At 40.8% G+C, this 27,997-nt stretch overlaps 1 protein-coding gene across 1 annotated transcript; it reads right to left on the bottom strand.

Moving 5' to 3' along the window:
- Positions 1–420: 420 nt before the first annotated feature.
- On the bottom strand, positions 421–27,997 carry LOC109902381 (ras-related protein Rab-3A). The gene is made up of 5 exons (XM_020498684.2): positions 27,891–27,997; positions 12,534–12,758; positions 8,274–8,392; positions 4,229–4,353; positions 421–3,810 (listed from the first exon to the last, which is right to left on the bottom strand). The coding sequence occupies exons 2-5, from the start codon at positions 12,756–12,758 to the stop codon at positions 3,620–3,622; spliced, it is 660 nt and encodes a 219-aa protein (XP_020354273.1). The 5' UTR covers positions 27,891–27,997; the 3' UTR covers positions 421–3,619.

Below are 27,997 nucleotides of genomic sequence, written 5' to 3'. Positions count from 1 at the left end.
ACTGTTGGTGTTGTTTTTGTAAGTCAAACCTGTAATAATGCTTCATGGATCATTTTATGACAAGGTCATCTCCGGTATAGACACCTTAGTGTAGACAGCCAGACACCTATGAAACAGATGGTCCCTGCTTGCTTTGAACGCAGCCTCAGAGACCACTCTATAGATACCGTAGCCAGACACCTATGAGACAGTGAATAATAGATGGTCCCAGCTTGCTTTGAATTTGCAGCATCAGTACCAGGGCTATAAAAGATGTGATGTTGCAGGGGCTGGCAGGCTCCTGGAAGCAATGTTTACGAGCCAAATGAGATGGTGCAACTGCTGTGTTTGTGAGTGTGTGTCTTCTGTATTTCTATGTGAGACGCACACTACATAATGATAGTGGTGAACATGCATCAATGAGGAAAACTGCGAATTTGCAACAGGCCAAACTTTTATTATTGTCATTGAATTCCACAACATGTACAGCAGATTTGGTCATGTTCACATTTTAACATTTTGACACCATATTCCCTTATTGTTATAACATTAGTTGTTGTATTCCCATAATAGAAGTAAAAAGTAAAAATCTATGTAAACCAAGTCAACAGTACTTTGCAGAACAGTATTCGGTGGATGCACAATAAAAATAAAAATAAAAACACAAAAAAACTATGAAATAAATTCCAAAAACAAGCAACACTTTGGATCTTTTGAAAAACTGCAATACCTTCCTGACAGCGCAAACCTTATTGGATGCCTTCAAGGTTGCCTTCGTAGCAAAGCAATGGAATAAAAACATCATCTGAAATACTCTTATTGTACTCTTCTAAATTTACACTCATGCCAAATGTTTATTTTTCTCACAAGCTTTGGTGACATCCAAGATCCTCACTATCTCTCACTATAAATCCACAAATTTTACAAGAGATTTTAAAACCACTAGTATATTTGTGTAAATGTTTTTTTTTTGACAGTAACAGCTTGGCTGTTGAACATGGTTATTCCCTCTTTTAACATCTTTCCAGATTCAGTTCTATACTACCTAGGAATAGCAGCAAGGTAAAACTTACCCGACACCCTTGGTTTCTTTTTTTTTTTTGGGGGGGGGGGGGTGTATACCCGACACACTTTATATAGTAGATCTACTGTCAGCAAGCTCTACTGTTTGAAGTGCTGTTCAGTGGTACTGCATATTGCTTTTTATTAAAGAAAGTGACACATTCATTCACAAGCAGGCCTAGAACTAATGCAGATAAAATAAGAGTTTCAGATTTTGTCTTTTTTTTTTGCAAGCCTGGAGTCAATACAACACACAATCCACGCATGAAACATATGACTAAAATGCATTTACAGTTTGTTTCATAGAAATGAAGACGGCATCGGCGAGGAGGAGGACAGTTTACAGAGGGGGGTGGGGGTGTCTCTGGATACTACTGAGATGGCAGACTCACAGCCATAATATAGTAGAGCAAAATTATGTTGAAAATGTAATGATGATCAAATATTGTTGTTATTGTAACTACAGTAGTATTATTCTAATATTATTGTTACACATTGTCATTATTGTCTCACATCAAAACTTTGGTATGACTCAGTGAAGTATACATTGGACAGTTTCATCAATTGAGGATGCTTGAATGACTGATCTATTTGTATGATTATTTCGCACTCATTCACTCTAGTAAAGACAGCCATTTGTCAACAACATAGAAAAGTTCACTCGTAAACATCACAAAGGTCTTAAGGGTGGTTTCGATCGCTTACAATGAGTAATAATATATTCTCTCATTTCAATGGAAACTTGCCTGGATTGAGACCTTGGACTCAATATCAATTCAAAGACAAGAGGCAAAAGGCCATTCAGGTTTTTCTTTCCTAAATTAAACGGTTGACTAAATTTGCGCTCAAACAGTCTCAAGGGTTAGTGTTTAATCTTACACATATTTTACTGCAAATTGTTCCAATCACACACACACTACAAACCCATAAACTCTTTGTTGCATAAGCCTACGCTTGTGTGCATTAAAGGTAGACTCAGCAAAATGACATTGCCACGAGCAGCATCGCAGATATTGCGATGAGTGAGATGCAAGACACAGTATCTGCGCATCAAGCTGTTTGAGCATGGTAGGTACGGGACCAAAACAGCAGAAGATTACCGTCGCTCTTTAATGCTCTTAGTTATTGTGGATATTGGCCCTGGTTTACTTGTGCACCTACATCATATCTACCTTTAAGTACTTACAAGCTGTGGGACAAAAACAGCCGTTGCCAAAACTGAGCAAAACATATTTTTTTATCCTGTTATTGTACAGGACACAGTATGATTTCTATATTATTTAACCTCACTTGTGCAGTCTCTTGTATCCTATTTCAAGTCATAAGGAGCCAAGTATTGCCTCTGATATAACATGCACATTGTAATTCATTATTTCTCACAAAAATACAAAATAAGATCATTGAAATGGATGTAAAAGGTGAGCGATGCTGATATACTTCAGCTATGCCCTGGTTCCGTGGCTTCAGCCTCTTTCCATGCAAACTAGCATTAATCTTAACAGCTCTTAGTGAGTGTATTTGCAAGTACCTGAGAGCGGTATAGTAGGAGCAAAGATGTTTCATGTAAATGGGCATAGGGGGATGACAATGAGATTAATTAAACCATAAATAAATTGATTCAGAGAAAATCTACAGCATTGACCTCTCATATCTTCATAGATCGTTTCTTTATGCTTTTTTTTAAACCATTTTTTCTAATGGATCCCTTAGATATTATATTATGCACATTATTTACATACACATTTAAACCAAACATATACAGTACCAGTCTAAAATGCCAAGAGTGTGCAAAGCTGTCATCAAGGTAAAAGGTGGCTACTTTTAAGAATCTCAAATATAAAATATATTTGGATTTGTTTAACACTTTTTTGGTTACTACATGATTCCATAGTTGTTATTTCATCGTTTTGAAGTCTTCACTATTATTCTACAATGTAGAAAATAGTAAAAAATAAAGAAACACCCTGGAATGAGTAGGTGTGTCCAAACTTTTGACTGGTACTGTATACAGAATGTCTGTGTTTCTTTTGACCTATCTATAATTTGTTTTTTTTATACGCGAAAAGCTTTACAAAGGAAAGCGGTACCAGTATACAAAACATAAGGTACATAAAAAAAAAAAGGCTGATTGGACAAAAATTTGACACAGGAAATGATGTTATACCAGTGACTGATGCAATCCAATATATGTTTTCTTGTATTTCACACAGACAGGGGACTTAGACAGTATATATGCACTCGGCTTCAATATCTCTGTTTCCAAAGTATTAACCTCTTTATGACAACACATACTTTAATATGGAATTCCATCCGTCTCTAACAAAGGCTTTTATCAGAAAACCATTAGTCTGAGAAAATAAGGTAAACAATGATGAAGATTTGGGGCAGACCCTGGATAGAGAATTTAAGACCAGTGAGGACCCGAGTAAAGGAAGCAGAGGACACGAGAATCATGTGAGAAACAGAGTGAACATCACCTATTCACCCATATGGAGTGATTCATTGATTTGTGGGGAAGAGGGGGGTGTGAGGGGACCTGAGGATGAGTTGATGGTGTGTGTGGGGGGGTCGCTCAGCTTTAGCATGCACAGTCCTGTTGGGGGGGTGCGGGCTGCTCGGTGAGCTGGGGCCCCTGTTTAGCCCCTGTAACTGCCGGGTCAGCGGCATCCAAGCTCTCAGACATCTTTTCGCAGATTATGTCCACCAGGCGCTCAAACGTCTGTTTCACATTGATGTTATCTTTGGCACTGGCCTCAAAGAACTCGAACCCTGGAACATGGTGTTATAATGGTGTTGGATTTAAATGTTTACCAAACTAGCCATACGTGATCAGTAATCCTGCCCATTGGTTTCTGAAGCTATTGTGAGCAAACTTCGTGTTTTGTCATTCCTGTATGACATGACATTTGGTGGTAGCTGGGAGATCTGTGTTCAACAGCCAATTCGGCACAATTCTTTTTATGTTTGCTTATGATGCTGTTCCACCTCCTGATCGCATTTACTCTGGATAAGAACTTCTACCAAGCGATTGCAATCAAATTATACATGTTATTGTTGCTGACAACTCATATGATAAAATCAAATCATCAGATAAGAAGTACCATTAACATCAGCAGTATCATTGAATTGTATAGCTCATGTAGTTATGGTGGGCACTGTGAGCTGGTGTTGTGTGACTTGAACTCACCCATGTGTTCAGAAAGCTGCCTGCCCCTGTCTCCTGCCACCACCCTCTCGTCCTCCATGTCACACTTGTTGCCTACTAGCAGGACCTGGGCGTTGTCCCACGAGTACGTCTTAATCTGGGTCGACCTATGGCAGCCATACAGAAAGGTTCAGTATTGGAAAAGATTACACACACACACACACCGGTTTTGAGCAGGTACTTGAGGTCAAAGAGACACAATGATGATCTGAGGATCGAAACATTGTTTCAATAAACCACTCTTACTAAGAACATAGATTGTAGTGTGCAGTCTGCAGAGACATGGTCCACTGCAGAGCCATTGAAAGCTTAGGTGACATTTTCACTGCACTTATCCAACACTCAAGGGTCATCTAAAATGAGTTTGGAATAATGCAGCTTGCGATACGATTAATGTTTATTTGAGGTTATTGTGAGTAATAGTATTTGGTTACACGCAAACTTCACCGGCCACATTATGTAAGCAAGTGTTGAAAATAAATGTACACATACATGTTATTCAATCATTTTACCCACGTGAACAAGCGCCTGCTTAGCCAAACGTTAAAATAGAACTTAGTTTTATTTGAGACGCTCCTTATTGGATATCAGGAAGATACAAATCCAAGTCCCCTCCTTATTGGATATCAGGAAGATACAAACCCACGTCCCCTCCTTATTGGATATCAGGAAGATACAAACCCAAGTCAGGAAGATACAAACCCAAGTCCCCTCCTTATTGGATATCAGGAAGATACAAACCCAAGTCCCCTCCTTATTGGATATCAGGAAGATACACACCCAAGTGGATGCTTTTTGTCTGGGGATTAATCGTTGTAATTAGAGAAACACACGACTTTGTCTGACTCCGGTTCAAAATTATATACTGAACAAAAATATCAAACTAAACATGTAAAGTGTTGAACCTTCATTTCATTAACTGAAATATAACATCCCAGAAATGTTCCATACGCACAAAAAGCTTATTTACTTCTACTTTTGTGTACACATTTGTTTACATCCCTGTTAGTGAGCATTTCTTCTTTGCCACGATAATCCACCCACCTGACAGGTGTGGCATATCAAGAAGCTGATTTAACGGCATGATCATTACACAGGTACACCTTGAGCTAGGGACAATAAAATGCCACTCTAAAATATGCAGTTTTGTCACAACATAAGTTTTGAGGGAACGTGCAATTGGCATGTTGATTGCAGGAGAGTCCACCAGTTGTTGTTGTTGTCAGAACATTGAATGTTCATGTCACTACCATAAGCCACCTCCAACGTTGTTTTAGAGAATTTGGTAGAAGCGAGGTCCAACCAACGAGAGCGTACAGGTCGCAATGGTGGGTAGTGTATGGGGCTTTGGTGACAAAACGGATGGCACTGTGATAGACTGCATCCAGTTTGTTGAGTAGAGTGTTGGAGGCTATTTTACCAGATGAACCAGGTGATGTCAACTATACAACTGCGCTTGCTTCATACTCATCGCCAAACCCACTGGCTACAGGTTATCTACAAGTCTCTGCTAGGTAAAGCCCCGCCTTATCTCAGCTCACTGGTTACCATAGCAGCACCCACTTGTAGCACACGCTCCAGCAGGTATATCTCACTGGTCACCCCCAAAGCCAATTCCTCCTTTGGTCATCTTTCCTTCCAGTTCTCTGCTGCCAATGACTGGAACGAACTGCAATCATCTCTGAAGCTGGAGACTCATATCTCCCTCACTAGCTTTAAGCACCAGCTGTCAGAGCAGCTCACAGATCACCGCACCTGTACATAGCCCATCTGTAAACAGCCCATCTACCTATCTCAAATCAAATCAAATGTTATTTGTCACATACACATGGTTAGCAGATGTTAATGCGAGTGTAGCGAAATGCTTGTGCTTCTAGTTCCGACAATGCAGTAATAACCAACAAGTAATCTAACTAACTAATTCCAAAACTACTGTCTTATACACACAAGTGTAAGGGGATAAAGAATATGTACATAAAGATATATGAATGAGTGATGGTACAGATGGTATAGTTAAAGTGGCTAGTGATACATGTATTACATAAAGATGCAGTAGATGATATATAGAGTACAGTATATACGTATACATATGAGATGAATAATGTAGGGTATGTAAACATTATATTAGGTAGCATTGTTTAAAGTGGCTAGTGATATATTTTACATCATTTCCCATCAATTCCCATTATTAAAGTGGCTGGAGTTGAGTCAGTGTGTTGGCAGCAGCCACTCAATGTTAGTGGTGGCTGTTTAACAGTCTGATGGCCTTGAGATAGAAGCTGTTTTTCAGTCTCTCGGTCCCAGCTTTGATGCACCTGTACTGACCTCGCCTTCTGGATGATAGCGGGGTGAACAGGCAGTGGCTCGGGTGGTTGTTGTCCTTGATGATCTTTATGGCCTTCCTGTAACATTGGGTGGTGTAGGTGTCCTGGAGGGCAGGTAGTTTGCCCCCGGTGATGCATTGTGCAGACCTCACTACCCTCTGGAGAGCCTTGCGGTTGTGGGCGGAGCAGTTGCCGTACCAGGCGGTAATACAGCCCGCCAGGATGCTCTCGATTGTGCATCTGTAGAAGTTTGTGAGTGCTTTTGGTGACAAGCCGAATTTCTTCAGCCTCCTGAGGTTGAAGAGGCGCTGCTGCGCCTTCTTCACGATGCTGTCTGTGTGGGTGGACCAATTCAGTTTGTCTTTTGTGACCACACCACGTCTCGTTAGCCATAAGGCATACGCCCCCGCCCCTCTTCTTACCAGAAAGATGTTTGTTTCTGTCGGCGCGATGCGTGGAGAAACCAGCTGGCTGCACCGACTCCGATAGCGTCTCGCCAGTGAGCCATGTTTCCGTGAAGCAAAGAACGTTACAGTCTCTGATGTCCCTCTGGAATGCTACGCTTGCTCGGATTTCATCAACCTTGTTGTCAAGAGACTGGACATTGGCGAGAAGTATACTGGGGAGTGGTGCACGATGTGCCCGTCTCCGGAGTCTGACCAGAAGACCGCTACGTTTCCCTCTTTTACGAAGTCGTTTTTTTGGGTCGCCGGCTGGGATCCATTCCGTTGTCCTGGGTGAAAGGCAGAACACAGGATCCGCTTCGCGAAAGTCATATTCTTGGTCGTACTGATGGTGAGTTGACGCTGCTCTTATATTCCGTAGTTCTTCTCGACTGTATGTAATGAAACCTAAGATGACCTGGGGTACTAATGTAAGAAATAACACGTAAAAAAAACTAAAAACTGCATAGTTTCCTAGGAACGCGAAGCGAGGCGGCCATCTCTGTCGGCGCCGGAAGTACCTCATCCCCATATTGTATTTATGTATTATGTAATTAAGGAAACACCGACATAGTCTTAATTGGGCATTGGGCCACCACAAGCCAGAACAGCTTCAATACACCTTGGCATAGATTCTACAAGTGTCTGGAACTCTATTGGAGGGATGTGACACCATTCTTCCACAAGAAATTCCATCACTTGGTGGTTGATGGTGGTGGAAAATGCTGTCTCAAGAGCCACTCAAAACTCTCCCATAAGTGTTCAGTTGGGTTGAGATCTGGTGACTGAGACGGCCTAGACATATGACTTACATATTGTTTTCATGCTCATCAAACTGTTCAGTGACCACTCGTGCCCTGTGGATGGGGGCATTGTCATCCTATGAGGGCATAGCCATGGTAGCCAAAACAGGAGGTTAGTTGCTTTATTAACTCACGAACCACACCTGTGTGGAGCCCCTGGCTTTCAATATACTTTGTATCCCCCATTTACTCAAGTGTTTCCTTTATTTTGGTAGTTACCTGTATATATAGTATATGTGTCTCAAGCCCAATGGTCTTTATTTAGAAAAGATCAACAAATTCTTATCACTTCGTAGGCCTTTCTGAAGAAAAGGTCAACAAACCTTTTGTGCCAATTGGACCTCCTCCAGTCAGGCCTGTACTGTATCAAGGAACACTGGTCTGTGTTTGTCCTCTGTTTTACTACTATTTGCCATATGGTCACATGACCACACCACATTCCTGAGCAATCACTTACCAGTCCTGCACAGCATTAAAGGACTCCTCATTGGTGATGTCATACATGAGGATGAAGCCCATGGCACCGCGGTAGTAAGCCGTGGTGATAGTCCTGTACCTCTCCTGCCCTGCCGTATCCTAGAAATATGACACACACACACACACACATACACACGGAGGTTGCATGAAAACGAGCACCACAGCCTATTTGACATGCACCACAGTCAAATTGACATTGACAGCGATCGTCCCACGCACACCAATAACGACAGAACATTAAAACCCTCCGGTGATTTCAAACAGTCTACCCGCAGACTGCTTTTGCTGCCAACAGATGAAGATGGGGTATCAGTAGCTTTTACAGCTCCTGACGCATTTCCACTGTGACTTGCCAAATTTCGCCTCCCTTCCTTGGTTGGCAAGCCGGGGGGTGGAGGGGGCAGATTGAGTTACGGCCTAAGCTCTAATGAATGCTCAGGGAATGAGGCCTCCCTGACAACCCAATACTGCATCTCTCTAAACTGTGGAGCAACATCAGCCCCAATCCCCATTACACACAACACTATGCTGGTTAGGCTTCATTTTAGGGTAGTAATCAAATTGTTGCTTTTTGTATGAGCAATGTCTAGCATGCATAATGAATCTGAATACACATGTAAATATGTAAATTGGGTGAGATATGTACATTATATGGTGTGTAACAAATGTGCTTGTTTATGTTTTAGGTCATATTTTAATTATCAGCATTCACAGCTTTTTCAATTTTACTCCACTTGAGTGCAGGCGAAGCTGACTGTATGCTGTACTGGGAGGTGGGGGATGGGGATGGGGAGCAGTGTGTGTATAGGTGGTGGTGGTGGTTGGGGGGGGGGGATATACTCAAGAGAAGTGTGTAGTAATGGGGGAGGGTGCAAACTTCAGAGTCATTGCCCTGGGAAAAGGCTGACCACAGACCAAGCCTTTCCTCAACACACATACACTTATCCTCTTTCACCAGCCCCCAGTGTTTGATGCACAATATGGATGTCCAGTAGAGACTGCAGTGCCCCACTGCACAAACTGGTTGAATCAACATTGATTCAACATACTTTGTCAACGTATTGTGATGTGGAATCTATGTGGGAAATACATTGGATTCGAAAAAAGGGATCAACATAAACTGTTGTTTTGAGGGTGAAATTTCAACCACAGCTATGTCACCATGGTAACCAAATTTCAACATAAACCTTCTAGAAAATATGTTGAATTTGTACCTTTAAAAATTTCAGCTTTTCAACATTATATCCACTATCAGAATTTGTTTTTAAATAGTCTGGGCATCACCTCCTACTGGAGAATTGATCTATCTACAGCTACCCTTTGGTCTTCCATCCAAGGTTTTAACCAAGGCCCAGCCCTGCTTAGCTATGATATTTGTCATTGATTATTAACAATGTGCTATCATGAGAATGATTGTTGAGAGGGCCCCACTTAAAAATGAAATAGATTCCCTATTAAAGTCATTCCAAAGGGTAGGTTTAACTTACCAAATTAAATGTGACCATACTTTATCAATCATCAATGATGCTATTTAGGCCTATATGGCATTTGCAAAGTCATCAACAGCAACTGTTTGAGTTCAACCCAGAATTCAACAAAAAATAGAATACAATAGGCCAAATATCAACATTTGAAGGAGAAGTATTTTCTACTTGGATAGTTCCACCTCTGCCACTGACTTAGTCTGGCTTTTATTCACATCTCCATCTCAAACAAAAATCATAGTTAAATAAAATGAATCAATCAAATCAAACTTTATTTAAAGTTTGATTTGATTTTTAACACATCAATTATTAATTTGTAGACAAACTGGAATTAAAGCCAGACTAAGTCAGTGTTACAGATGGAACTATCCAAACAGAAGATAAATATTCTTAAAATGTTGCTATCTGGTTGCATTGACAACTAAACCCAATTCCTATGTGGCCCAGCTGGTGGAGCATTGCAATTCTAATGCCAGGGTTATGGGTTCGATTCCCATGTGGGACTAGTATTAAAATGTATGCCGTCACTCTGGATAAGGGTGTCCGCTAAATCTAACTAAATATTACTTTTGAAATACAATAAATAGCTTATTAACATGTCTACAAGTTAACCAAAAAAAAGTAGATACATCTCTTTTATATGTTGATATTTGGTTGCATTGTCAACCAAACACAATTCAACACTACTTTGTAATACAGTAAATAGCCTAAAGTTAAAGGAGACATATGAAATATTTGTGAATTTTAATTTAATTGGAATCATAGTGTCACAATGTTTAAAAAAAAAAAAAACGATTTTGGGCCCACACGAAATGATATACAGCTTGTTCAGCCTTCCTATTGGTCAACAAAAGCCAGACTGGCTCGATGTCAAATTGGCAGGCTGCACCCCCCTCTCTTCCATCAACGTCTCTCAGAGACGTGGTTATCATCTCACAAGCAGAATCATCAATGGCAGAAATCGCCTTGCCATTACCTGGTTGATAAAATTCTAGAATGTTGGTCTCCCGAGAGGTGCAGCGGTCTAAGGCACATTGCAGTGCTAGAGGCGTCACTACAGATCCGGGTTTGATCCCAGGAGACACATGAGGCGGTGCACAACTGGCCCAGCATCGTCTGGGTTAGGGGAGGGTTTGGTATTTTATCAGGATCCCCATTAGCTGTTGCAAAAGTAGCAGCTACTATTCCTATTTGGTTGCCAGCTGTACGGCGTTTCCTCCGACACATTGGTGCGGCTGGCTTCCGGGTTAAGTGGGCAGTGTGTCAAGAAGCAGTGCGGCTGGTGGGGGGGTTGTGTTTCAGAAGACGCATGGCTCTTGACCTTCGCCGCTCCCGAGTCCGTAAGGGTGTTGCAGCGATGGGACAAAACTGTAACTACCAATTGGATATCACGAAAAAGGGGTAAAAAGTACAAAAATAATAATACAATTTAAAGATTCTGTTCATGTGACAAAACAAGCAATTTATTGTGTAAAGAATCATTTCACCATCTAAAGCGCTGTGGAATATATTTTCAATTACAAAAAATATCGTACTTTCAGCTGTTTGAAAGTGAAGTACAAAACCGAAAGTAAAAAGACACAGAAATGCAGCATCACATTCGTGGAAACCAAGACTGTTCTCAGGGCAGGCCTGGTTTTATCTAGATACTGTATGTTCAAGTCACGTCTGGGATAATTTTTGCATTTTAGCTAACCCTAAACCTTTTCCTAACCTGCCATGTTAATTATCCTAACATGCCACGTTAATGATCCGAACCTGCTACAAAAAGTTGCTTCTGCTAGTCAAAACTGGCAGATCTGCCATGAGAATAGTCTTAGTTTCCACTAATGCCATACAGCCACAGAAACCACCATGCCATTACCTGGTTGCTAAAATTAAATTGTTCGACTAATTTCATTTTATGTGAAAATACAAGCAATTCATAGTAAACAGAATCATTGCACCATCTAAATCGCTGTGAAATATCTTGTTTTCAACTGTTTAAAGCTGGTGGACAAAACTGAAAGTAAAATGCTCAAGCGCGAGTGGTTTCCACTAGATTCCACAGACACAAAGTCTCCAACATGTTGCAGGGAAATGGGATGTAGAGGAGGAAGTAGAGTTGTTTGTATTCAACCTAAGTGTTGTTGCAATTCACCTAGCTTCCACATGTGTGTACGTAGCACCTTTAAGGCTATCACACAAACTAATGTTACATTCAACCTAAATTGACTAACATATCCATGGACACATTTTGAGGTTACTGTAACTATGCATTCCTTCTTATGTAATCATATAAAGCGTGCTTGTTCAAGATAGCATGCATAGGTTATCACAGGTCTACCTATTGCTATAATAATCTACGCAGAATCTCGAACGGCATTAATCACTTGCACTATGTACTTTTAATGTAATCTCAACTGCAGTCCAGGTCATTTGGTTCTGCTATTAGATGAAGCACAATGATCACATTCATCTGTTGTATAAATAAACAGAGTATCTGACATTGCATTCCCATTTGAACTTTGCTGTGCTTTTAAATGTTTGAAAGCCCAGTGATAAACATTTGGGTGACAACTAAACCAAAAATCTGAAATTGTTTTCCAATTGGAATTATTATTATTATTATTATTTTTTTTGATGGTTGAAAGTGTAGTGATAACACATTGGAAGTTCAACTAACTTTATGCTGTGTTTTTGAGCGAGTGAATACAGGGACAGAATTCTTCGTTACAGGGACATATCAACCGTATGAAAGGGTCTCCAAATCTCACCCAGATCTGTAACTTGATCCTCTTGTCATTCCTGTAGATGGTCTTCACCTTGAAGTCAATGCCCACCGTGCTGACGAAGGCTGGCGTAAAAGAGTCGTCTGCGTAGCGGAACAGGAAGCTGGTCTTGCCCACGCTGCTGTTTCCAATGATGAGGATCTTGAACATGTAGTCAAAGTTCTGGTCTGAGGACTCCTTCTGTCCATAGGTAGCTGTAGCTGAAGCCATCTGAAAGATTAGAGAGAGATTTTGTCAACCGACTGAAAATATCCCTTGTATTTGGAAGTATCATGGAAAGAGTTCCAATACTGATTCTTGGCGGATCACAGGGCAGTACTATTATTACATTGTGTTTCTATAAATGGCCTCCAACACTTCAGAAATACCTACTTCAAAGGTAAAGCCTAGGATAAGCAGTGGAGGCCATGTTCTAAGTACAGACGAAACGATACAGAATCCAAAGTGCCAAATATCCACACAGGGCCTGCTTAACCCCTTGTCAAACACACCTAGTACAAAAAGTGAGCAACCTCATCCATCACAGTGCAGTTCATCAGTGTTCACCAAGGCCAAGTAGTGGTAGTACTCAATAAGACACTAAGTTCTGAAACATCGATATACCAGAGGCACAAGAAGACAAGGCATTGCATCAAGAGACATTTAAAATCGGTTCCCTTCTGCGTGACAAGATATCAGTGGGCGAGGAAATTAGTCCCCTGACGGCTTCTCTTGCACCTGACAGGAATCAAAGCTTTTCGCACAAAGTGGAAAATTCTGAACCGCCTGATACTTACAACACCTCTTTAATTATGGGTTGCTGGTTTTACAGACCAATCATTCTGTCTCTCAAAAGATGTGAGCCATTGTGTACATATTTAGTCAGCTCTCAACAGTGCATTCTTGAAAGATAGAGCAGCCTACGCCACATGCCACAAAAAGGACTTCAAGTGGATTGACTGCTCGTCCTCTCAGGACATCTGCCCCCGTGATAGAACAGTATAGTTGTAAAGTGATTGATCGCATTGGCAGGGATCATATTGATCTTGTGGCGGGAATCGTATCTACTCTTTAGGGCAACAGTGACTTCACTTCAGCCCATCAGGATTCAAGGTCTCTTAAGGCTCCATCTATAGCACAAACATGTGCTTTTTGGTCTTAATTTAAGGTTAGAATTCGGCATTATTTTTAAGGCTAGGGTTAAGGTTAGGGTTAGGTTTAAAATCAGATTTTCTGACTTTGTGGCTGTGCCAGCTAGTGACCACTCTGCAGAGCTGCCTCCAGAACTAGATTCATGATCAAAAAAGCTAACCTGTGCGGAGTACATAGTGCATCTTTGACCTTAGTGCAACTGTACCCATAGTGCTATTTTAAGATTTACTGTGGCGCTGTTCATAGCTTTTCAACACAGGACTCTTGTAAAGAGTAGAGAAGGAAGTACAAATAAGGTCAATAGAAAAAGCATGCCAGAAATTGATATGCAACCGGATCAATACTGCAAACTCTAAATACATTCTAAATAAGTCTTGACAAAATAAACTGACAAAACAGACTATGCATCCTTCAATATAATACATCACAAATGTCCGGAACCTGAATCATACAGGTTCTGGTTTAGGTGTATCCATGACATGTCAAAATATCAGAGTGAAATTCAAAGTATTTTCTAACGTGTCTGCTTCTAGTCATGATGACAAAGATTTCTCTAAGCTTCCTCTGATGATAGATAGTCATATGACTCTGCCTTACTTGCTGTCCAGTGCTACTAGAAAAATACTGTTTGTCTCAAAGAACACTCTTAGCTTTGAACACTCAGGTTATGAGTGAAATAAGCTTGCTTGTGGGCCTGATAATTAATGTCCCCAACATTCAAAGCCATGTTATTTTGGCTATTGTTTCTGAAGAACATCATTTAGATGATAGGCCTAGACCTACCAGTACATAATTGCTGGACCTCACAAAGAGCTTATAGAGTGGTGAGAAGGAGTTTACTGTGCCCGGAAGCAAATTTACCATTCATTCTCTGTATTCTGGGTTCACTCAAACATCATTTTAAACTTTGCTTTACTGTGAAAAGTTACAGCTGATTTTGGGATTGTATATCGATTCTCTCTCCTTAAATATAAACCCTCTGATTTATTTGTTTCAGTCTTTGAATTGTTTAACTTTTCGCAAACAGCTCCTGATAATATCAGGGCATAAGAACTGTAATCTGTCTCCTGCATTAGCCTAATGTGCCCAGCTGGCGCACATGATCACAAGGCCCAAGCTAATTTCCCCCCGATTTTCCCTGGCTAAACTAAATTCAGTAAAAAAAGAAACGTCCCTTTTACAGGACCCTGACTTTCAAAGATAATTCATAAAAATCCAAAAAACTTCACAGATCGTCATTGTAAAGGGTTTAAACACTGTTTCCCATGCTTGTTCAATGAACCATAAACAATTAATGAACATGCACCTGTGGAACGGTCATTAAGACACTAACAGCTTACAGAAGGTAGGCAATTAAGGTCCCAGCTATGAAAACTTAGGACACTAAAGAGGCCTTTCTACTGACTCTGAAAAACACCAAAAGAAAGATGCCCAGGGTCCCTGCTCATCTGCGTGAATGTGCCTTAGGCATGCTGCAAGGAGGCATGAGGACTGCAGATCTGGCCAGCACAATAAATTACAATGTCCGTACTGTGAGATGCCTAAGACAGCACTACAGGGAGACAAGAGGGACAGCTGATCGTCCTCGCAGTGGTAGACCACGTGTAACAACACCTGCACAGGATCGGTACATCCGAACAACACACCTGCGGGACAGGTACAGGATGGCATCAACTGTCCGAGTTACACCAGAAACGCACAATCCCTCCATCAGTGCTCAGACTGTCCGCAATCGGCTGAGAGAGGCTGGACTGAGGGCTTGGAGGCCTGTTGTAAGGCAGGTCCTCACCAGACATCACTGGCAACAACGTCGCCTATGGGCACAAACCCACCGTTGCTGGACCAGACAGGACTGGCAAAAAGTGCTCTTCACTGACGAGTCGCGGTTTTGTCTTACCAGGGGTGACGGTCGGATTCGCATTTATCGTCAAAGGAATGAGTGTTACACCGAGGCCTGTACTCTGGAGCGGAATCAATTTGGAGGTGGAGGTTCCGTTATGGTCTGGGGCGGTGTGTCACAGCATCATCAGACTGAGCTTGTTGTCATTGCAGGCAATCTCAACGCTGTGCGTTACAGGGTAGACATCCTCCTCCCTCATGTGGTACCATTCCTTCAGGCTCATCCTGACATGATCCTCCAGCATGACAATGCCACCAGCCACACTGCTCGTTCTGTGCGTGATTTCCTGCAAGACAGAAATGTCAGTGTTCTGCCATGGCCAGCGAAGAGCCCGGATCTCAATCCCATTGAGCACGTCTGGGACCTGTTGGATCGGAGAGTGAGGGCTAGAGCCATTCCCCCCCAGAAATGTCCAGGAACTTGCAGGTTACTTGGTGGAAGAGTGGGGTAACATCTCACAGCAATAACTGGCAAATCTGGTGCAGTCCATGAGGAGGAGATGCACTGCAGTACTTAATGCAGCTGGTGGCCACACCAGATACTAACTGTTACTTTTGATTTTGACACCACCCCTTTGTTCAGGGACACATTATTCCATTTCTGTTAGTCACATGTCTGTGGAACTTGTTCAGTTTATGTCTCAGTTGTTGAATCTTGTTATGTTCATAAAAATATTTACACGTGAAGTTTGCTGAAAATACACGCAGTTGACAGTGAGAGAACGTTTCTTTTTTTGCTGAGTTTAGATGGCTAACTGAACTAAGCTAGTTTTCGTCCTCATTGCCAAACTTCATAAATACTGCACCCTCAACTTCAAAACTCCTTTGCTAGTTATGCAATCATGTAACTAAGACATTTTCTGGAAAGAAACATCCATTTTGTTTAATTATTTTGTTGAATGGTCATGACTGGTTCGAGATATCTGTCGTATGACGACAGTGGTGAAGGATATCATTGCTACTTAATGGGGATCCAACTTCCGTTTTGAGATCCTCTGGCGTAATTAGCGTAGAGTTATAGCTGGATGTTTCGACTGCTCTTAAAACTGTGACAACGGGCAACCTCGATGGAATATGTAGTCATTTTGCCAATACAGCTGGATATGTACACAAAATAGCAACTCAAGAAAATATGATACAATGAATGGCTAAATTGCTTCCGGACACTTAAGGGTCCGCAGAGCTCCTCCTCCCACTTACTATTGGAAACCCAATCATCGTTATTGACACCTCCCTTTCAAGAGATTTGTGCAATTTATCTAAATCTTATAAAAAATGCATTCTATTCAACTATTGACTGAAATATGCTTCTTGCAATGTCATGACAGGACTTGATGGTCCCTAGACTCCTTATGTCTTTCTAAGGACACAAGTCTGGCTGGCCAGGAGAACTAATCCCACAACTTGGGCAAAAAAAGATGACTTGAGTCTTGACTAGAGGTCGATCGATTATGATTTTTCAGCGCCGATACCGATTATTGGAGGACCAAAAAAAGCTGATACCGATTAAGCGGACAATTTTTAAAAATGTTTTGTAATAATGACAATTACAACAATACTGAATGAACACTTTTATTTTTATTTAATATAATGCCTCAAATAAATAATGAAACATGTTCAATTTGGTTTAAATAATACAAAAACAAAGTGTTGGAGAAGAAAGTAAAAGTGCAATATGTGCCATGTAAAAAAAAAGCTAATGTTTAAGTTCCTTGCTCAGAACATGAGAACATATGAAATCTGGTGGTTCCTTTTAACATGAGTCTTCAATATTCCCAGGTAAGAAGTTTTAGGTTGCTGTTATTATAGGAATTATAGGACTATTTCTCTCTATACCATTTGTATTTCATATACCTTTGACTATTGTATGTTCTTATAGGCACTTTAGTATTGCCAGTGTAACAGTATAGCTTCCGTCCTTCTCCTCGCCCCTACCTGGGCTCGAACCAGGAACACATCGACAACAGCCACCCTCGAAGCATCGTTACCCATCGCTCCACAAAAGCCGCGGCCCTTGCAGAGCAAGGGGAACAACTACTTCAAGGTCTCACAGCGAGTTACATCACCGATTGAAACGCTATTAGCGTGCACCCCGCTAACTAGCTAGCCATTTCACATCGGTAACCCCAGCCTAATCTTGGGAGTTGATAAGCTTGAAGTCATAAACAGCTCAATGCTTGAAGCACAGCGAAGAGCTGCTGGCAAACGCACGAAAGTGATGTTTGAATGAATACTTACGAGCCTGCTGCTGCCTACCACTGCTCAGTCAGACTGCTCTATCAAATATCAAATCATAGACTTAATTATAACATAATAACACACAGAAATACGAGCCTTAGGTAATTAATATGGTCAGATCCGGAAACTGTCATTTCGAAAACAAAACGTTTATTCTTTCATTGAAATACGGAACCGTTCCGTATTTTATCTAATAGGTGGCATCCATAAGTCTAAATATTCCTGTTACATTGCAAAGCCTTCAATGTTATGTCATAATTACGTAAAATTCTGGCAAATTAGTTCGCAACGAGCCAGGCGGCCCAAACTGTTGCATATACCCTGACTCTGCGTGCAATGATGCAAGAGAAGTGACACAATTTCCCTAGCTTAATATTGCCTGCTAACCTGGATATATTTTAACTAAATATGCAGGTTTAAAACAATATACTTCTGTTTTTTGATTTTAAGAAAGGAATTGATGTTTATGGTTAGGTACATTCGTGCAACAATTGTGCTTTTTTCCACAAATGCACCTTTGTTAAGTTATCCCCCGTTTGGCGAAGTTGGTCTTCACACAGTTCGCAACTAGCCAGACGGCCCAAACTGCTGCATATAGCCTGACTCTGTTGCACAGAACACAAGAGAAGTGACACAATTTCCCTAGTTAAAAGATATTCATGTTAGCAGGCAATATTACAGTAACTAAATATGCAGGTTTAAAAATCTATACTTGTGTATTGATTTTAAGAAAGGCGTTGATGTTTTTGGTTAGGTACACATTGGTGCAACGACAGTGCTTTTTTCCGCGAATGCGCTTGTTAAATAACCGTTTGGCGAAGTAGGCTATGATTCAATGATAAATTAACAGGCACCGCATCGATTATATGCAACGCAGGACAAGCTAGATAAACTACTAATATCATCAACCATGTGTTGTTAACTAGTGATTATGTTAAGATTGATTGTTTTTTTTATAAGATACGTTTAATGCTAGCTAGCACCTTACTTTGGCTCCTTGCTGCACACGCATAACAGGTAGTCAGCCTGCCACGCAGTCTCCTTGTGGAGTGCAATGTAATCGGCCATGATCGGTGTCCAAAAATGCCGATCACCGATTGTTATGAAAACTTGAAATCGGCCCTAATTAATCGGCCATTCCGATTAATCGGTCGACCTCTAGTCTTGACCATATGTTAAACGAGAGACGAAGACTCAAAATAATTCCAATCAATGTGATTTACCATAAACTTTTCAACCTCTCCCAACTGAGGAAAGTATCTGTGGCATCAACCTGTGCGTCTGTGGCATCAACCTGTGCATCTGTGGCATCAACCTGTGAATCTGTGGCATCAACCTGTGAATCTGTGGCATCAACCTGTGAATCTGTGGCATCAACCTGTGAATCTGTGGCATCAACCTGTGAATCTGTGGCACCAACTGGTGAATCTGTTGCACCAACCAGTGAATCTGTTGCACCAACCTGTGAATCTGTGGCACCAACCTGTGAAACTGTAGCACCAACCTGTGAATCTGTGGCACCAACCTGTGAACCTGTGTTGTCTCTTCTTTTCAGCCTAAAGAGATTGACACCTTAACAACAGATGTGTGATGTCAGCCGGTCCTAAACTGTGTTGGTGCACTATGAGTCAGACAGTTTTGATCAGTCTTTTGAATGGGTTCCCACTGGCATCTTGTTAATCCTGTTTTAGTCCAGGATGATCCCAGAAAGCCTGAGAGTCAGACCTGATCCAAACACCGTGGCATTAGGCAAGCTAATGAGAAAGACAATGACAGTCTGCCAAAGGAGCTGAAGTATACCTCAGCTTAATCTGGCTCATATAAAACAAAACCAACATTTTGTTAAAGCAAATTGGGCAGCGCTATACATTACATAGGCATTATTCCAGGGTAACTACAAGAGAATAACTTTAGTGAGTTAGTCAAGTTAAGTCCAGGCTGTTACCTAGCTAGTAATTATTTTCTTACAAGACAATACAAAAATGCTATTGAAATGTGCCATAACTTAATAGCATATTACTACGTAATTACTAAGGTTATTCCGCACCGGGTAGTTGTTTTGAGGCCCATGTAATGTGAGGCAATAAATAATCCACTTACATTTTGGGATGTTAGAATGTCCATAATATTGTTACAACCCCTGTCCTAAAAATGCTTAATCTTTATTGAAGTGAGATACTTGAATTTATATTCCCAGCTAAGCAGTCTGAAGAAACCATTGTGCTTCTTCATAAAACATTTTATTTTCCAAACCCATATCAAACATTTACATTTAAGCAGACGCTCTTATCCAGATGGACTTACAGGAGCAATTAGGTTTAAGTGCCTTGCTCAAGGTTACATTAGCATATGTTTCACCTCATTGGCTCAGGGATTCAAACCAGCAACCTTTCAGTTACTTACCCAACGCTCTGAATCGCTAGGCTACACGCCAACCCCAGGTGACCCAAGTTCATGAAAGATATAAAGAGTTGCTTGGGTGATCTAATTAGGAACACATTGTAGCTATACTCTTTCGTCAAATGAAGTGGCCGACAGTATTAATTCAAGAGCAAAGATTAAACTTACTTAGCGAAGATGAATTTCTCGTCTAGAAATCACAGAACTGAATGTACTGAGGCACTAAAAGGCCCTCTACATTAAAGTAACTTTGCCCAGTAAAATAAACATCTGTCAACACATTGCTAAAACTGAGAAATTATACTCCACAGCAGACACACCCATTTCCAAGACAACTCCCTGCATTCTCTTTCAAGGATGGGTTGAATTCATTTAACAAAAAGTGATGATTCATTACTTGGGTAGTGGCAAAACATAAAAGGGAAATAAACGTTCAATTGACAGTGGACCGAATTGGACTGAATCAAATCACATGGTGAGACATTAACCAAAGACCTGTAAGGTACCAAAACATCCAGAAGGTTGCCTAATATGGCATTTTCCCCCCATCCAATCACATTTTCCATTTTCTAAGAAGACAAATGCAGATCAGAAGGAGCTAAATATAGCATTTCCTCCCTCTTTATAGAGCAGAAGATGCCATGAACCTGCTAGTATCACAATGGAAGCCTGCAATTAAGAGAGTGGAGTTTTTGTTTTCGTAGTATGGGGGGAAACAAAAAGTGCCCTGTAATCTAATATAATATTGTAGGGCAGGCAATAGCAGCCCTTATTTAACCATTAAACATTGAAGGTGCCTTAATACTTTTTCTGTGATGCATTTCCCCCAGAGAATCCAGCAATAACATTGGAGTATGATCTCTTTCAAGTATATTTAAGGTAAATGCTCACACACACACATTTAGACGATGTCTGTATATAATATTGCCATGGGACTCAATAGATCATATTTGCAACAATATAGTCCTTCTGAAACGTTGAATAGGCCAGCCACATCCTATCTGTGATTAAATTTGTTTAGTAGGCCAAGTAGCTTAAGGGACAGTTTGAAATGTATTGACCACAAATAACAAATGTAGCAACCCTTTGTTTGTAAACGTGGATATCTACTTTGCCACTTCAGCATGCCTTTGTGGCACAGTTGATGCCACGCTGGGCTACGGACCAGAAGGTTGAGTGTTCAACCGACCACCATGAATGAGCTCACTTTCCCTGCCTGTTTCATTAGTCCTACACTATGATCAGAGTTGGCTGCAGACAATGATCAGCTAGGAGGAAATCTGATTTTCAACATTTTGATGCCATATACATTTTGATGCCATCAAATGTGCCTTCGGAAAGTATTCAGACCGTTTGACTTTTTTCACATTTTGTTAAGTTACCGCATTATTCTAAAATGCATTAAAATCCTCAGCAATCTACCCCATAATGACAAAGTGAAATCATCCTTGAGATGTTTCTACAACTTGACTGGAGTCCATCATGTAAGAATTTTGGAACTACCAAGACCCTTCCTAGAGCTGGCCGCCCAGCCAAACTGAACAATCGGGGGAGAAGTGTACTGGTCAGGGAGGTGACCAACAACCCGATGGTCATTCTGACAGAGCTCTAGAGTTCCTCTGTGGAGATAGGAGAACATTCCAGAAGGACAACCATCAATCAGGCCTTTATGGTAGAGTGGCCAGACAGAAACCACACCTCAGGAAAAGGCACATGACAGCCCACTTGGAGTTTGCCAAAAGGCACCTAATGACTCTCAGACCATGAGAAACAAGATTCTCTGGTCTGATGAAACCAAGATTAAACTCTATGGCCTGAATGCCAAGCGTCACGTCTGGAGAAAACCTGGCACCATTCCTACGGTGAAGCATGGTGGTGGCAGCATCCTGCTGTGGGGATGGTTTTCAGCAGCAGGGACTGGGAGAATAGTCAGGAGAGGCAAAGATGAATGGAGCAAAGTACAGAGAGATGCTTGATGAAAACCTGCTCCAGAGCGCTTAGGACCTCAGACTCGGGCAAATGTTCACCTTCCAACAGGACAACGACCCTAAGCACACAGCCAGGACATGCAGTAGTGGCTTCGGGACAAGTCTTGCAATGTCCTTGAGTGGCCCTGCCAGAGCCCGGACTTGAACCCGATCGAACATCTCTGGAGAGACCTGAAAAAGCTGTGCAGCAATGCTTCCCATCCAACCTTATAGAGCTTGAGAGGATCTGTAGAGAAGAATGGGAGAAACTCCACAAATACAGGTGTACCAAGATTGTAGTTTCATACCCAAGAAGACTCGAGGCTGTAATAGCTGCCAAAGGTGCTTCAACAAAGTACTCAGTTAAGGGTCTGAATATTTTTTACATTTGCTAAAATTTCAAAAAAACAGTTTTTGCTTTGTCATTATGGAGTATTGTGTGTAGATTGATAAGGGAAATACTATTTAATCAATTTTAGAATAAGGCTGTAACATAACAAAATGTGGGAAAGGTCAAGGGTTCTGAATACTTCCAAAGGCACTGTATGTAAAAGCTTTTCCGCCAACAGGTTTCTGTGCCAATACACCGCACAACCAATAAACAAAGCATACCGACTTTGTGCGCTTCAATATCATACCTTGTGTTTTAACGCCACAATAAATAGACCACAAAATACATCCCTCCCGACCTTGTAGGCCTACCCAGTATTGAAGGCTTGGCTTGACCATCCCTGAATGTCATTAAACTTTTTGGTGTTTTTTAACAGATGTCTCTTTCCATTCATCAAATGGCAGCTGCACAGTACGGATATATTGATTTTATGTCAATAGAAAAAAATACATATATACAGAGCACAAAGATTTTTTACAAATGACGAGGATTGCACAATATAGTCGGGGACTTATTTTCCTTGTGGTCCCTATTTCTTTCATAAATACATACAATTAAATACACGGAGTATACAAAACATTAAGGACACCTGCTCTTTCCATGACAGACTGACCAGGTGAATCCAGGTGGAAGCTATGATCCCTTATTGATGTCACTTGTTAAATCCATTTAAATCAGTGTAGATAAAGGGGAGGTTAAAGAAAGATTTTTTAAGCCTTGAGACATGGATTGTGTATGTGTGACATTCAGAAGGTGAATGGGCAAGACAAGATATTTAAGTGCCTTTGAACAGGGTATGGTAGTAGGTGCCAGGCGCACCAGTTTGTGTCAAGAATTGCAAGGCTGCTGTTTTGTTTTTATCCTCAACAATTTCCAATGTGTTTCAAGAATGGTCCACTTCCCAAGGATATCCAGCCAACAACTATGGGAAGCATTGGAGTCAACATGGGCCAGCATCCCTGTGCTTTATATTTAAAACAGTGAATATTAGTCTCTAGTGCTGCGGCAGCAGGGTAGCCTAGTGGTTAGAACGTTGGACTTGTAAACCGAAAGGTTGCAAGTTCAAATCCCTGAGCTGACAAGGTACAAATCTGTTATTCTATCCCTGTACAGGCAGTTAACCCACTGTTCCTAGGCTGTCATTGAAAATAAGAATTTGTTCTTAACTGACTTGCCTAGTTAAATAAAGGTAAAAAAATAATGCTGGTGTACATTTCAAACAAATAAAAAATGGTTGGATAGGTACAGTTGAAGTCAGAAGTTTACATACACCTAGCCAAATACATTTAAACTCAGTTTTTCACAATTCCTGACATTTAATCATAGTCACAATTTCCTGTTTTAGGTCAGTTAAGATCACCACTTTATTTTTAAGAATGTGAAATATCAGAATAATAGTAGAGAGAATGATTTATTTCAGCTTTTATTTCTTTCATCACATTCCCAGTGGGTCAGAAGTTTACATACACTCAATTCGTATTTGGGAGCATTGCCTTTAAATTGTTCAATTGGCTCATTCCTCCTGACAGAGCTGGTGTAATTGAGTTAGGTTTGTAGGCCTCCTTGCTCGCACACACTTTTTCAGTTCTGCCTACAAATTTTCTATAGGATTGAGGTCACGGCTTTGTGATGGCCACTCCAATACCTTGACTTTGTTGTCCTTAAGCCATTTTGCCACAACAGTGTAAGTATACTTGGGGTCATTGTCCATTTGGAAGACCCATTTGCGATCAAGCTTTAACTTCCTGACTGGTGTCTGGAGATGTTGCTTCAATATATCCACATAATTTTACTCCTCATGATGCCATCTATTTTGTGAACTGCACCCGTCCCTCCTGCAGCAAAGCACCGCCAAACTTAACAATGGTCATTATGGCCAAACAGTTCTGTTTTTGTTTCATCAGACCAGAGGACATTTCTCCAAAAAGTACGATCTTTGTCCCCATGTGCAGTTGCAAAGTCTGGCTTTTTTATGGCGGTTTTGGAGCAGTGGCTTAGTCCTTGCTGAGCGGCCTTTCAGGTTATGTCGATATTGGACTAATTTTACTGTGGATATAGATATTTTTGTGCCTGTTTCCTCCAGCATCTTCACACGGTCCGTTGCTGTTGTTCTGGGATTGATTTGCACTTTTCACACCAACGTGCGTTCATCTCTAGGAGACAGAACGCGTCTCCTTCATGAGCGGTATGACGGCTGCGTGGTCCCATGGTGTTTATACTTGCGTACTATTGTCTGTACAGATGAACATGGTACCTTCAGGTGTTTGGAAATTCCTCCCAAGGATATACAAGACTGAGGTCTTGGCTGATTTCATTTGATTTTCCCATGATGTCAAGAAAAGAGTCACTGGGTTTGAAGGTAGCCCTTGAAATACATCCATAGGTACACCTCCAATTGACTCAAATGATGTCAATTAGAATATCAGAAGCTTCTAAAGCCATGACATAATTTTCTGGAATTTTACCAGCTGTTTAAAGGCACACTGAACTTAGTGTATGTAAACTTCTGACCCACTGGAATTGTGATACAGTGAATTATAAGTGAAATAATCTGTCTGTAAACAATTGTTGGAAAAATGACTTGTGTCATGCACAAAATAGATGTCCCAACCGACTTGCCAAAACTATAGTTTGTTAACAACAAATTTGTGGAGTGATTGAAAAACGAGTTTTAATGACTTCAACCTAAGTGTATGTAAACTTCCGACTTCAAATGTACCTGGGGGCTGAGTCCGTGAGAATTCTGTCATCCAGACCAAGTTTAATTAATACAACTCTTTTTTCCACAGATAGCTAACTTAGCTGCTTAAAATGCTCGACCTCCAGATGAGTAGGAGGGAGGAGTTTAAGTATAATTCTTACAAGCTTGTTTTGGCTGGTCTGTACCTTATTCTTTAGACATTTGGGGCTGCTGGTGAACCATGTAGTGCAGGCATAATCAAAGTGACACCAGACTAGCGCACTTGCCAGACTCTTTAGGGTGTCAATAGCTAGGTTTCCATCCAATTGGTGACAGATTTTCATGTAAATATTCTAAAATCTGCATAAAAACAATATGCACATTTTCCCATCAGAGTTGTGTTTCCATCAAATGTACTTGTTGCGGATAAAAGTTTGCGTAAATACGTAGTGCACATAAAAATAACTTTTGCGGTTACATTCCCATGTACCAAATAAAAAATACAAGTTGAATGGGTTTCCATTGCAGTCAAGGCCTACTGCTGGTTTTGTCACAAAAAAATATTGCGTAGGTATTGTGAATATACCTACTCTGGTATTGGCACGTGCACTCTAGCCAGCAGCTCGCAGATACAGTGTGGGTATAGCCTACATGATGAGATTATTATGGACAAAAGTGAGAGATTATTGTTATTTGTCAAACAGCAGCCAAGCATCGATCATCATGTCACCAGAACAAGACCCTCGATCTTTATTGAAAGGAGCATCAAGCTCCTCACTCCGCACTTTCACCACCCTGTGAAGTTCATCGTCATTTATTTAATCTGTAGCCTAATAAACTGCATGCTTTCCCATGATGTGACATTTTTTTATCCGACATGTACTTTACTCGCATGAAAAGGTTGGGTGGAAACCTGGTTAATATCAAGCCATTTTGATGATGCTGGAATTATATTTTGATAATAAGTGTACATGCCTACGGGAGATTTTTGAAGAAGCCTAATAAGATTAAAACATCGTGAATGGTGTTTATGTCACATATAAAAGGTAATACATTTTAAAAGTTAAATAACAAATATTTAGGCTATATTGAGGTTCTAGGTGTGTGAGGAATAGCCACTTGGATTAGAGAGGAGGCAGAGCGTGCACTAAGTTTTCCTGAATAATTAGGCCTTGCCTGAAGCATATGTGGGCAAATTATTATAGTACGATTTGGGAGAATGATGATCTGCAACAGACAGCGCATCTCAGTATAGGTAAAAAGACAGCCAGAATGGCTTGCTACTGTGCCTTTCTAGACTTTATAAAATATCTAGAGTGGACCCACAACTGATCCAAATGGAATGAAACATTCAAATCACAGGGCTTTTGCGCTGTTATTCAAATGAGATTTTCACTGCAGCCTAGAGTAGAATTTAGTACTCATTTGAAAACAATAATGAAATTATTCATTGCGTCGTGGTGTTGTTGGCTAGTCTAGGTAGGATAATAGTTTTTTCCCTAAACATGGTCAATAGGGGAGCTTTTTGAGTGTCTCGTGTCTTCAGTGTTCATTCATGCGCAATGACGCACCTGGCCTCGCCCACTGCCTATCAACTATTCCTATTTGTTCTTGTGGATTCATATTGAAAATTGATCCAGCCTATTTTGGACCACCCCCCACCCCAGTAAATTTCGAACTGTCCTAACTGCCTACAATTTCCTTTATAGCATAGAATATCTACTTTCTTACATTCAAATTATGATTATTTCAAATCTAACATGCAAAAATGCTCAAGTAGCTTTTTTAAAATGAGTATTTATTATTAGTTGTCCAATTGAACATAGCCTGCTTTGCTATTTTGACCATTAATATAACGATGTATAACTACCTAAAATGAGAAAATGTACAATGCATCATCCCAAAACTCATAGACCGTGACCTGGGTGAGTGTCCTAAAACTGTGCGTGTAAACTATCCTGAGATTACAATCAGTAGGTAACTAGAGTCCCCTACCCCTGCTTGCTGATGTGGTCCCATTCGGACACACAGCATTACGATTCTCTGTGATAGGTTTTGTGCTGTCAAAGCAGTGGTTTTATGAAGACATCAAGGATTTAAATAGCCTACAGTACAGTGTAAAGTCAATGAGCCTATACGAGCATGTTCGTTCCCTTGTCTTTGAGAGCACAGAGCGACCCGTGCACCTATCTACAGCGCATTGGATTTCCATATGGCAGGCCTGATATTAATTCACGTAAATTATACATTGCTTAATTGATGTAAGAATTATCTCGCACTACAAATGAAGGATACACATGCGGTATCGCGAACCAGATGGGCTATTTACTGTAACCGATGAGCTATTTTAGGAATTTCGACAGGTCATTCTTCTCCCGCTGATGCTGTGGTTATTCGAGGCTTGACATGTCATACATTACGGCATAATTGTAACCAACCCCATATGAAATACTATATTTACGAGCTACTGCACTTACATTTATCTGTAAAAAGCAAGCATCGAATGTCAAATGATGGTTATTGTTTCTCCTTTATTCTATTTTGTTGGCGCATTTCCATAGAAGCTTCTAAACAAATGTAACTCTACACCAGCTATGGTATAGTGTAAATGAAGAATATAATAATTATATCCTTACCTTTAAGTGTATTTTCTGCTCCTATTACGCAATACACCACCGCGTCAAGCACCTGCAGAAACACTAACGTCATATGACTGACAGTTGACTACTGAGGTGGGCGGGCT

The sequence above is a fragment of the Oncorhynchus kisutch genome, linkage group LG13, assembly GCF_002021735.2.
Source record: "Oncorhynchus kisutch isolate 150728-3 linkage group LG13, Okis_V2, whole genome shotgun sequence".
In the NCBI taxonomy this organism is placed as follows: domain Eukaryota; kingdom Metazoa; phylum Chordata; class Actinopteri; order Salmoniformes; family Salmonidae; genus Oncorhynchus; species Oncorhynchus kisutch.
Note: the sequence above shows the minus strand (reverse complement) of the source record. Positions and strands in the feature narration are given on the sequence as shown.

Coding starts and splice junctions, on each gene's coding strand:
- LOC109902381 (XM_020498684.2), bottom strand. CDS start 12,758: ATGGCTTCAGCTACAGCTACCTATGGACAGAAGGAGTCCTCAGACCAG. Junction 8,393..12,533: donor GGATCAAGTTACAGATCTGG/GTGAGATTTGGA, acceptor TCATATTTCTAG/GATACGGCAGGGCAGGAGAG. Junction 3,811..4,228: donor GCAGCTTTCTGAACACATGG/GTGAGTTCAAGT, acceptor ACCATGTTCCAG/GGTTCGAGTTCTTTGAGGCC.